The sequence below is a fragment of the Cotesia glomerata genome, linkage group LG6, assembly GCF_020080835.1.
Source record: "Cotesia glomerata isolate CgM1 linkage group LG6, MPM_Cglom_v2.3, whole genome shotgun sequence".
In the NCBI taxonomy this organism is placed as follows: domain Eukaryota; kingdom Metazoa; phylum Arthropoda; class Insecta; order Hymenoptera; family Braconidae; genus Cotesia; species Cotesia glomerata.
Genome location: NC_058163.1, coordinates 8,185,228 through 8,198,776, shown reverse-complemented (window position 1 = coordinate 8,198,776; position 13,549 = coordinate 8,185,228). Strand labels below are relative to the sequence as shown.

The 13,549-nt window shown below is 30.1% G+C and overlaps 1 protein-coding gene across 1 annotated transcript; it reads left to right on the top strand.

The window, feature by feature from the left end:
• The first annotated feature begins 247 nt into the window (after positions 1-247).
• Positions 248-908, top strand: LOC123266587 (S-phase kinase-associated protein 1-like). Its single transcript, XM_044730893.1, has one exon. The coding sequence runs from the start codon at positions 271-273 to the stop codon at positions 730-732; it is 462 nt and encodes a 153-aa protein (XP_044586828.1). The 5' UTR covers positions 248-270; the 3' UTR covers positions 733-908.
• Positions 909-13,549: the final 12,641 nt, after the last annotated feature.

The following is a 13,549-nucleotide window of genomic DNA, read 5'->3' as shown; positions in this document are numbered from 1 at the left end:
AATTACATATTGTAATTATAGCCTATAGTAATGTGCAAATTCTACTTCACCCTTGAAATTTCTTTCACCAATTACAACTGAAACAACCAAACTACAATTCTCCTCCTCCCCCCCCCACTCCAGTTTTTATTTCTTTTCTACAGTTTCAAACGATTCATAATATCACTACGATAGCTCATAAGTACTAATAGCTCAGTTGAGCTCGATACCTTGAAGTAAACGTACGTTTTGAATTCTCCAAAAGCTTAAGAGTTCGTTCTTCAAAACAACATGATAGTGACTAAAGTAAAGCTCTTGAGCAGCGACGGCCAGATCTTTGAAGTAGATATTGAAACCGTTAAAATGTCCACCTATGTCATGAACAGACTGCAGAAAGTCCGTTACGAAGAAGTTGTGATGGTGCATCCACCTAAGCCCATCGCTGGAGCTATCCTGGAGAAGGTCATCCAGTGGATGGAATATCATAAGAACGATCCAGTTCCTCCAAAAAAAGACGACTTCGAAGCGCCGTCCATGGATGTTCCTGATTGGGACCTTGAGTTCTTCGACGTCGACCCGGTCACCTTCCTTGGCATTATTCGCATCGCCACTTGCCTAGAAATCAAAGCCCTCGAAGATGTCGCCGCTAAAATCATGGCCACAAAGCTTACCGAAAAAACTGGTTTCCAAATGTTCAACGAATTCTTCTTTGATCTAAATGAAAAAAACTCGATAAAACTTGGAATGTCTTAATTTAATATTTTTATTATTTCTTTTTTATTTTTAATTTTTTAGGTGGAGTGTAGAATATTTTCATGCATTTTTTTTTCAATTATAGCTTTTAAAGTTTGTAACTGGTTTAATGTCTGCTGTCTATGAAAACAATTGTAACCTTCATAAGTTTTAATAAATTATAGCTTCCATTTTAATGACATGTTTTTTTTTATTATAAGAATTTAAGTTTTTTTTTTTTTTTTTTTTTTATATAAATCTTATATAGTCTAAAAAATTTATGATTAATTTAGAGAAGAGGAATATTTTTTGTGATCGAGTAGATTAATTTATAGTTAACTAAATTTAATAGTATGCACGTAGGTGATTTTAGATTAAATTTTTTATTTAAGATGATAATTCGGTTAAGTTGATTTTATATTAATTTATTATTTTAATAATTGTAACTACGGTTATTATAAAAATGGTAGATATTTTATCTTAGATTTCGATTTTGGTAGAGATGTTTAGGCACTGATGAAAATGACTTGATTTGAAAGTAAAATTCTTGAATCAAGAATATCATTTTGAAGAATTTGATCATTTTGTATCAAGTAAGATTTATTTAAATCAAAAACAATTTATTGGTTCAAGAATTTTTTCACTTGATTCAAGATGATCAAACTCTTCAAAATGGTATTCTTGGTTCAAGAATTTTGTTCGAGTTAATTTTTTTTTTTATTAGTGCGGTAAAGATTGTTGTAGTATACCTTTTACATGGCTGAGTTTTAAGCGGGTAAAATTATCTTGTGATAGACTTTAATTCGATAAAAACTCTGATTGGTTAATGTTGATGTTGGTTAACAATTTAAATTATGTGAGATTCTCAGCAAAATTGGAAAACCTCATTAAAATATTAGAAAAATCCAAATACTTAATTCAAAGACAATTAACTGACAAACTTATTGCAATGTAATGGTCACTTAGTATATAATAGCAATAGTTTTGAAATCCAGTTACGAAAATAGACATATTGTTTATAAATATCTATTGTTATAATATCTTAAGAAGCTTATCTTCTAAAACGTCTGGGAGACAAAAACGGATTAATTTCGAGTAACCTCGAGCAGGTCAAAAGGACGGGACAACTTTGACTTAGAAATACCGCAGGAGTAACAAATTTACTCTGAAGAAAAATACTTTTTCATATATCCCGCATTGAAACTGTGAGTTTCAATGACTGTTGAGCCACCCGAAACTAGTCAATTTCAGACAGATGCGACTGTTTCTTCCCGTGGGTAGAAACCGATGGTTTTCTGCCCGCATAATGAAGTTGTAACCCTGTTTTCGACCCTGTCAAAGTATCTTTTGTTTATTTCAAACCTGTATTAGCTATTAGTCTGAAATTCTCTAGTTTTGGTTGGCTTTAGACTTTAAAACTCACATTTTTAATGCAGATTATATGAAAAGTATAATGTGTGACGCGGGATAAAACACGATTTCAGATTTTGGGTGGTTGCCAGCCTTCGGTTCGCTCAAGCAGACGACTACACCTTCCGTCTGAAATCCTCTTGTTTCATTTCTAGTCACACAATATACTATTTTATTTCAGTGTGTATATTATTAACATTTCGAGTTATGGTTAGGCTAATTTTTTAACTTTTCTCCTAAAAGTTTCAAAAATATATTTTTCTACTAATTAAACTCAAAAGAACCAAGCTACAATTCCTTACCACCCCACTCCAATTTCTATATCTTCTCTATAGTTTGAAAAAATTTAAAGCATTACTATGTCAATTCATTGAAATTCTTGGCTTAGTTAAGCTCGATACCTTGAAGTGAACGTACGTTTTGAATTCTCCAAAAGCTTAAGAGTTCGTTCTTCAAAACTCAACATGATAGTGACCAAAGTGAAGCTCTTGAGCAGCGATGGCCAGATCTTTGAACTGGATATTGAAACTGTTAAGATGTCAACTTACATCATGAAGAGGCTGCTGAGAGTCCGTTTCGAGGAAGTTGTGATGGTGCCTTTACCTGAGCCCATCGCCGGAGCTATCCTGCAGAAGGTCATCCAGTGGATGGAATATCACAAGAACGATCCAACTCCTCTAAGAAGAAAGTTCAAGGTGCCGTCTATGATGAATGTTTCTGACTGGGACCTTCAGTTTCTCGATGTTGATTTTCACACGTACATTCACATTTTTCGAATCGCCGTTTGTCTGGAGATCAAAGCCCTTGAAGACGTCGCCAAAAAAATCATCAACAAGAAGTACGCCGAAAGTACTAGAAAGGAAGTGATTGATGGAATTCGCCTCAAGTCAGTTAGAAAAAGCTTGGCAGAAGTCGGAGAATATTAATTTACGATTATTAATTATTTTTTAATTTTAATTTATTACGTGGTACTCAAAAGTTTTGTCTTTTTTTGTAAATTATAGTATGTAAGAATTGTAATTTTAAAAAAAAAAATTGTGATGTTTCGTCATTATGTTGACAAGTTTTAATAAATTCTTCCTGTTATTTTATAAACGTTTTTTTTTTTTTTTTCTATTTTAATTAATTTGAGTTTTCTTCTTTTTATGTAAAACCTGAATTATTTATTATTACTCTAGAAAATAAAAATGTTTTTTGTGATTGAATAGATTTATTTAGAGTTAATCGAATATCATAGTATGCATGCAAGTGATTTTAAAATACTTTTATTATGTATGTAAGCTGATAATTAGGATAGTTGTTTTTGTTGATATTTATAAAATTTTACAATTTGTCAATGATTTTTGAATTTTCAGAAATTATTTTTTTTAGAAATTATAAAGATAAAATTTGTAGTATTGTAAATTTAAAATTTTTCAAGGAAAATTCATGACAAGTTATACAAAGTTTAGAAGTAAGTTCATATTATTGTAGTTTAATATTTCAATTAGTTTTAACGATCTCCAATATTTATTCTCAATGAGATTTATGATCATGAGAAATCAAAAATGACTCATCGACTATAAATTTGATATTTACAAAATTTTACATTGCATGAAAATTTTTTATAAAATAATATATTTGATATTACATAAACATGTATTTAATAAAAAAGATTGCATAGAAATATAAGATTGTTATTAATATTCTAAATAATTAAATTTTAAAATAAAATAATATTGATTATATTGTTTGTAATGAGAGGATTATTGATGATAGTAAGAGTATTGCTGATAATTTTGTTGAATTTTTTAGTAATGTTGGAGTTGAGTTAGCTAATAAGATCAATATTAAACTAATTAATGCCGATAATTTTGTCAAACATAACAGCAAGAGTCTCTTTTTATTGCCCACAGACTCATTTGAAATTGAGAAAACTATATTAAACTTGAAAGATAAATCTGGTGGCGTTGATGGTATCAGTAGCAAAATCTTAAAGATTTTAGTCAACGAAATTTCCCTTCCACTAGCAAATATTTTCAATAAAGGTATGTTTGGCTCTATGGCCAGATTTATTAAAAAAAGCTGATATAATTCGTTTACTTAAAAATGGAAATAAACACCTAAAAACTAAATACAGACCAATCTCACTGATATCTAATCTTGCCAAAATCTTTGAAAAAATAATTTACACTAGATTGTATGAATTTTGTACTAGAAATCATTTAATATCGGAAAATCAATTTGGTTTTATGAAGGTTAGGGGTACTAGTGATGCACTTGCTCTAACATCTAATTACATTTATAATAATATTGACTCAAATAAACCTACAGTATTAGCTTTCTTAGATCTTGCTAAAGCTTTTGACACTGTTGATCATGAACTATTGCTTGAAAAACTATGGAGGAAAGGCATTAAAGGTTTACCTCATGAGCTAATTAAAAATTATCTTGCGGATAGACAACAATGTGTCAAAGTAAATGATTTTTCAAGTGATTATAAGTTTGTAAAGATAGGGGTACCTCAGGGTACAATTCTTGGTCCACTTTTCTTTATTTTATATATTGATGATATATTTAATGTAATACCGCACAATAATCTTATTTCATATGCTGATGACACGGCTATTTTATGTAGTGGTACAAACTGGGATGATACTAAATTGATCCTTTCGAATTGGCTTGAAAAGATCGATTTGTGGCTTAGGGGTAATCAGCTTTCTTTGAATGTTGATAAGACTACTTATATAACTTTTGGTAGCTATGCTGATAGTATTCCTTCTAATTATAAATTGTTTATTAATCAAAAAGAGCTAGAAAGAGTTAAATATTGTAAATATCTGGGTCTTTACTTCGACAGCCATATGAAGTGGAATAAATATACTCTTGAACTAGGTAAAAAAATTAAATATTTCACATATCTATATTATAAACTTTGCCACTGTCTTCAGCCTACAACTATGAAAACAATCTATCATGGTCTTTTTGAGAGCTTAATTAATTATGGAATTATATAGCCTGGGGTGGGGCATATGAAAACGCAGTAAAACATATAACTACTATACAATATAAAATAATTAAAAAAATCTTTAGTAATAATCACCTTGCTACGCCTCTAAACTTTAGGGAAACTTGTATTGTATATGCTTTAACTAAATATTATGAACATTGTAAATCTCTGTATGCTGAAAGACCACTAAATACTCGTGCAAAACTTATACCTTTACCTAAAATTAATGTCTATCAGCACAAAAAATGCTCTGTATGTAGCAATTAAATATTACAATTTACTTCCTAATGAAATGAAAATTTTAAATTGCTCTATGTCAACACTACGTAAAAAACTTGGGGCCTGGTTAAAATCTAATAATGTTTAGGAATATAAATAATTGAAAAACCTAAATTATTGAAATTGTTAAAATTTGATATAATAATGTATTTATTACTTTGTACTCAAATAATTTATTATTATATTTAATATGTTGTAATTATGTTTAAATATGTATTCCTTCTGGTTCTATGTACAACTGTGTACCACCTCTATAGAATCACTACCAGAAGTAAAATAATAAATAAATAAGTAAATAAATAAATAAATAAATAGGGAGTCAATAATGAGTGCTTCTGCTTTATATTTTAAACTAGCTGACCCGGTGAACTTCGTATCATCTACAATATATTTTATTACACCTTTCGAACAGCGGTTATCAATCTTTAAGCTCTAATCTACTTCGATAAAGAATAAATACTGGCTGCATGAAGTGCGGTTAGAATTTTGTCAAGTTATTGAATGAAACTCGTTTCTCATTATCGCCTGAAAATCAAGATCCCAAAAAATGAATACTGAATTTATGAAATTCTTTTTAACTTCCCACTAAGAAAATCAAAGATTTTCAAAAATCGGGAAGTTATTGTTTTCACCCCGTTTTGCAAAAATCGAGTTTTCATCAGATCTCGACGTTTGAAGGTCACAGGAAGCTTCCCTGACTATCCCCGCGAGGTTGTCACTATGTGTGTGTGTGTGTGTGTGTGTGTGTGTGTGTGTGTGTGTGTGTGTGTGTGTGTGTGTGTGTGTGTGTGTGTGTGTGTGTGTGTGTGTGACTCGCTTATAACTTTTGAACGACTGAACCGATCGGAACGTACCAAACGGCGTTCTAAAGAGTTCCCTCAAACTTAGATTTCCTGAGAATTTGAACCGATTCGGACTGATAGATTTTGAGAAATTTTGAAAAATTTCAAAAAAAATAAAAAAAAAAATCATTTTTGATGAGGCAAGGCCTCGTGACGTTGTCAAAATTATTTGGCAACGCAGGTAAGCTCAAAGATTTGGGGACTAGACTAGACAGACGAACGAACGAGACTCTTGTAAGGGGGGAGAAGTGTTGTGGCTCAAACAGGTCTTACCGCTGCACCTCCCCGCATGGGCCCCGCTGGTAACTGGTCGGGTTGTCATTATATTACCGATCAGGCTAACGCAGTCGTTGAATGGGTTGATACAGTTAACTGAGTACGAGGACAGATTGACATTAAATTCAACTCAATTCACATCTGTCCTATGATAGCGTAAATGCTTGAGGGCAGGGTTTTTCCTTGCCGGCAAACTTGGCTGTGTATTTCCTATGTGAGGGTAGGATAGATATACGTGCGTGTATAGCTCTTTTGAGCCCAGGAAACGGCCTCTTCGGAGGTAGGCGAAAGCCTCGCCATATATTCTTCGTTCGAGAGATATCGTGAACGAAAGAAAACCGAAAAAAGTGTATTTTTGACATAACTTCGTCATTTCTTCTCGGATCGTTTTTGATGATATAGAATAATTTCAGAGCTTAAAAACCGCGTCGATCGCCGCCAAAAACGTGGAAATCGGTTGATTGGTTCGAAAGATATCCTCGATAAAATATTTGGAAACAAGTGTTTTTTTTTAACATAACTCCGACATTTTTTGGAATAACTTTTAAACGGCTGCACTGATCGATTTTAAAAACTAATCAGTTATTAGCATGAAAAAATTACGTCGATCGTCGTCAAGCCGGTCAAAATTGGTCAATTCGTTCAAGAAATATCATGAACGAAAGAAAACCAAAAAAAGTGTTTTTTTGGAATTTCCAAATTTCCAAATTTCCTAGTTTTATCAATTCAAAATTGAAGATTCTTCATGAAACTAAAAAAATTGCGTCAAATACTGCCAACCACGTGAAAATCGGTTGATTCGTTTAAAAGTTAGTGCGGTTTGAAAATTTAAAAAATATTGTTTTATGATACTTCTATCAGACTTTTGAGCTCAAAGAGCTCAAAATAACACATCAATTGTATTTTTGAGCTTGAAGAGCTCAAAAACGTCATTAGTGCAGTTTTATGCACTTAGGTATGGAATTAGCGGGAAGTTGCACGGATGGCCTTCAGGGTCTACCTTTTTTTTAATTTTTTTTTTCAAATATATTTGAATTGTATATATACATAAGATAGACGATTAACAATTTTAGATCTGTCGATTTCCTTAGCTGAACTTTCGCCTTTTTTAAAAATTTTATTCATCCGAAAACATCCCTGAACTATAGCGAACTAAAACAAAAAGAAAATTGTTGAAATCGATCCAGTCGTTTTTGAGTTTTAGCGAGACTAACGCACAGCTATTCATTTTTATATATATATAGATAGACTTATATAGGTGACAAATGAAATACTGCTGTAAAGCAGGAAACAATTGATGTTACTTGATATTTTTGATTTTTTAATATTTAGGATTTTTTTTTCAACTTTTTTTTTTTTCTAAACCATCCTTGAACTATAACGTACAAAACAAAAAAAAATGATCAAAATCGGTCCAGTCGTTTTTGCCCGACTAGAAATTTCAGTGAGGCAGTGATTTGGCGCAAGTAAGGCATGCCGAATTCCAAACTTGCAGTAAGTGAGGCATCCAAACCAGGCCGAAGTTTGGGATGTAACTCAGTTGCGAGGCTCAGCCTAACTTAGCTTCCTGATTAGGTTGCAGTTTGGAAACCAAATTCGCAACGAAGAATCCAAATCTAATTCTTTCTTGATTTTTAACTTTTTTATTATCAAGCGAAAATTAATAATAACAAATGCTTATTTATTTATCTTCTTTTACTATTTTAAGTATAAATATTAAATTTAGGACTAAATTTTTTAAATATTTCATGAATAAAAAAAAAAAACAAATTCTTTGTTGCTTTTATTTAACATTATTTTTATTATTTAATTTTATTTTTTCTGTAATTTTTTTTTTGTTTTTTGGAGCGTTTTTTAATGTGAAGAGGTTTTTTTGATTGGTAGATTTGACAAGTCAAGGGGGAAGGAGATGATGGAGGAGTTAGATACACTAATCACACATAACACTTAACTTTACTTCACACTCGCCTTAATAGTAATTATAATTAGAAATTATTAATTATTAAAAATCGTACATGTCGAACGCGAGACTCGAACACGGTACCCGACGCACGAGGGCCCTATACCATACCGCGACGCTACGCCGATGATGAGCGACCTCTTACTTCAAGATACTTATAAGCACAACCAATGTTCGGCTTGCCTAATTTAAAACAAATAAGATTCGGATTGGGCTAGCCTAAGTTCGAAAAGCCAAGTTCGCTCCAAACTAGCAAAACTCAGGTTATCGTTACTTGAAACCAGTTCGGCGTTCCCATGATATATCAGACTTAAGGAATCCATGAAACTCCTAGTTACGTTCAAATATGGCAAGCCAAACATTTCGTTCTACCTACCTTAGTTTTTATGAGGTACAACCTAGGCAAGCCTAAGTTAGACAAGCCAAACTTGCCCCGAATTGGTTCTTCGGCATATGCCTCACTGAAATTTCTAGTCGGGTACATGATACACCATGTTTATATGTACAATACACAAATACTCTCATAAATACACACTTTTATATGTATAGAACTAAAAGACATAACCTTGGAAAGACTTGAAGCCAAATATCTTCTCCCACTCCGTTTTAGAGTACTTTGGCAAGAAACGCCGAAGTTCGTCAAACGTTTGGAATGCCTAACTTGCAGGAAATTATAAAATTCAAAGGTCTACGGAAGTTCGGTTTGCCAAACTTAAAAGTAATTGGGGACATTTATGGCAAGCCAAACTTCGGCAAATCTTTGGTTATCGTTACTTCCAGCTAGTCAGGCATTCCAAAGGTTCGCCGAAGTTCGGCTTGCCATAGATGTCCCAAATTACATGCAAATTTGGCATGCCAATCTTCGTTTTGCCTAATGTGGATTTAAGAAGGCGCAAATTAGGCTTGCCTAAGTTGTTAGGCAAGCCAAACTTGCCCCTCACTAATTCTTCGGCATTCCTCACTACAATTTCTAGTCGGGTGAGTTTCAGCGAGACTAACGAAGAAAATTTTACAATTTTTTTTTTCAATTAAATAAAAAAAATATAAAAAAAATCGACCCTGTCCGGGATGAGCGGGAATAGTTCTCAAATTGATTGAACTTTTTTTTGAGAAAAAAAAAAATTAAGAAAAAAGTGACGAACTTCGAAAAAATAACGATTTTGCTCAAAAAAAACCGATTATTTTATAGAATTGATCATATTTAATTTTTTTTGTGTATTTTTTCGAAAAGTTAATTCAAAAACAAAAATTAAAAAAAAAAAGGTACCCAAAGGTCAATGTCTAAAAAAGTTACGGCTATTTGAAAATAAAAAAGCCACTTTTTTTAAAAATTCATAACTTTTTTGGGTTGAATAAAAAAATTTTTAAAAATTCTCAAAAATGTCTTTCAAAGGATGGAAAAGAATAGAAAAGTTTCAGCTAAATCTAAAGGGATCGAGTTCAAAAGTGGTCGATTTAGCATGGAATACCCCATATAGATAGACATAAACAATATGAAAATAAACACGAACAAAACAAAAGTAATGACAAACATTCTTCTCGAGTTTCTTCTTGAGATTGGTGGTTATTTCCTACAAACTGAGTATAGGTAAATAGTATAACTCTGCAGTATACTTGTACGTATCTTCCTACATATTGAACAATTTTGGTACACTCTTGCAACCTTGAGGCTCAAGCGTAACAATAGCGATTCCGATACAAAATTAACAATTTTTGATTTTTTTAGCTGAACTTTCGGGTTTTCCAAAAAAATTTTTTTTCTAAACCATCCCTGAACTATAGCGAACAAAACAAAAAAAAATTTTTGAAAATCGGTCCAGCCGTTTTTGAGTTTTAGCGAGACTAACGCACAGCAATTTATTTTTATATATATAGATTACGCTCGCTTACCACCGCGTCATCTACTTACTTATAAGTAAATGTATACATTTTACATTGATAACATTAAAACATAGAAAAATAGATGATATTATTTTGTATCAAATTATAGCCAAATAATTTTATGAACTAATAAAATGACAAAAAATTAATTATAAATTATAATTTAAATGATATTCACTGTAATTAACATCATTAGTACAACATAAAAATTATTTGAATTCGTCAGTTTGTAATTGTACTAAAAAAAAAGTAAAATACTACGAAAATGTTTTGATTACTGTTCAGTCAATATCAGATGAAGATGAATGATTTTTTTGTTAGGTACCACAACATTAACGAAAATACTAATAAATAATTATAATAAACATGATAGTTATTGGGAAAATTTTTATTAATGTTTAATATTTGAAAATAATATAATTTTGTAATTAAAAACGATTTTATAATTTTTTACCAATAAAAAACTAAATTTAAACGACGAATACAAATATAAACAAAAATTAGTAGACATTCAGCCGAGGAGATGAGTGCGAAGAAAATCATGGGAATATTGTCATGATAAATTGTAAACTCGTTGTGTCAGAAAGCATCTTAAATATCTACTTCATCTTCCCATTCTCTCATTCATCTTCGCCTAGATTCAACCTTCTTGTCCTTGCATAAAAATGGTAAAAAGTAACACCCAAGAATAAGAACACAAATGTTTACATTTATATACGTAAAACGAAACTTATAAAAGTTTGAATTTGTATTTATATATATATACAGCATAACTTGACTCGGTAATAAAATTAACTTTCTCAAGAAACAGTAATCAGAGATAAAAATGCGGGAACTGTTGGTATTTGCTAACTAATCCCTTTCAGCTTAATAACAAACTTTACTTTTTTTTATGAATAATGAATATATTATCATTTATTAAGCAGTCGTGATTTAGATGAGAGGTAAAGTGGACACAAAAAAATTATTTATTTCAAAAATTTTATTTGTTTTTATCAAATTTTAATCTTTTTGATCTTTATTTCAAATGAATAATTAAAATAAACATAAAGTTTGATAAAATGTACAATAAGTTATTATTATTATTATTATTATTATTATTATTATTATTATTATTATTATTATTATTATTATTATTATTATTATTATTATTATTATTATTATTATTATTATTAATTAATACCATTTAAAATTTTTTAATAATTTTATATCAAACGAAAATAAATCCATTACAAGAAATTAATTTTATTTACAATTCAATTTTAAAGCTCGCTTAGATTTTTCTGCGGATAGCATTTGTGCCATACGAATTGAACGCTATCTTTCTTTCCGATGCTTGAATCATAAAAAAACAACCGATTAAAAACTCGCTATTATTTTTGGTCCGCCAATGCAACAATTGAGTATAGTTATCAGCTGTCTTTTAGCTGTATTTAGAAATAAATTTTTATAAATGACTGCTCAAAGGATAGAAAATTTCTTAAGCAGAAAACTGCCAGCGGAAAAAAATTAATTATAATTTAACAACACAATACTAAGCTGCGATTTTTATTCCACAACTTCCCAAAAGTCAGATGAGTCGATTAACACATCAATTGAATTGAAAAATTGACTTTTTCAAAAGTTATTGTGTTTACTCCTCCATAGAGAAAAAATTACTATTGAGAAAAAAAAGCACTCTTGCTAAAAAAGTTTAAGTTATTAGAAAATTTCAACATTTTTCTTTATTACCTGAAGATACACTGAGAGACAATTTTATTCACAGTGAATAAAAACGCGTATTTTGATTCTTTTACTTTAGTACTACTTGTCAATAAATATTAATTACATATAAATATAATTTTTTATGCAGTGAATAAAATTTTATTAGTATTTAATAAAACTTTATTAGATACTAATATGTGTTTATTAAAACCACCGCCAGTCTCGCTTTAACGGCAGCCATCTTTAATCCTAAAGTCAAGGCGTAAAATTCGGAGTTATTGTTTATTAATAGTGAATAAAAATTAAAATAATTATTAAACAATGAAGAGTGTCTATTAAACAATGAATGTTTTGTTAAAAGAAAGGGATTTGGATGCATTGTGGCCAATTTTTTAACGCAAATAAAAATAAAAATTTCTTTAAGTAATTCAATGTATATATGTGTATATTTATAACCTGCTTGTAGTTAGCCTTATTTGATTTTTACTTTTAATGTCATCACAAGTGCGAATGGTACCATTGTTATATCATGTAGTGATTTGCAATAAAAGAAAAGTTAGTTAAATATAATAAATTCTAATTATTTTTTTATAAATATTCATAATCATAACACTGAAGTTAGCCGTCAGCTGTAAATTTAAAAAATTTTTTTTTAACAAAAATCAATCACAATAAAAAAATGCTTCTAAAAATTTTCACTTGTAATTTTTATTAATTTTCACGTGTGGAACTTTTTGATCATATTTTTTTATAATAATTTAATTGCTATAAAATAAAAAAAAAAATTTTTTTTAATTTATCTGTCAACTTCAGTGTCATAAATATTTACCTTTAAAAATTAAAAAAAAGTTTGGAAAATCCAAAAGTGCACGACTCATAATGCTCATTTAATTATGAAATATAAAAAACTTAAGTCGTTCAAAATTAATTGCCGAAAAAACAGCTGTAGTAGGAAGGTACTGCACAAGCGCCCCTGGTGGAATAAAATGTACATAATATCTATAGATATAGATATATCACCATCCATGTTAATTTTACATGGATATATATATAGATATACAGTCTTGTAGTTTTCGTTTTTTATTAATTGTAATTAAACGACACTGAATTAATGAACCATTCGCATTCAGTGACCTACAATCGTCGATTAGAATTAAAAAAAAAAAATTTAACTCAAATAATTGATTTTTTCACAAGTTACAGTGTTTCCGGGGTTTCATACATGACGGACAGGAAAATTTTTTGACCTATTTTGATGTTTTTTTCCGTTTCTATTGCAGTAAATCAATTTTTAGAAAGTATGGAATTAATCTCCATTAAATTATCGCGACAATAGTATGCAAAATATCTTGATTCCGTGAACTAACAAGGCTATAATACTAAAAAAAATAGTTGCTAAAATGAGGCGAAAAAAATTTTTCGATCGTAAAGCACTCTCTGATGCTTCGCATCATGAGTCGTGCAAAAAGTTCTATGTATTTTCATTATAAAATTCAA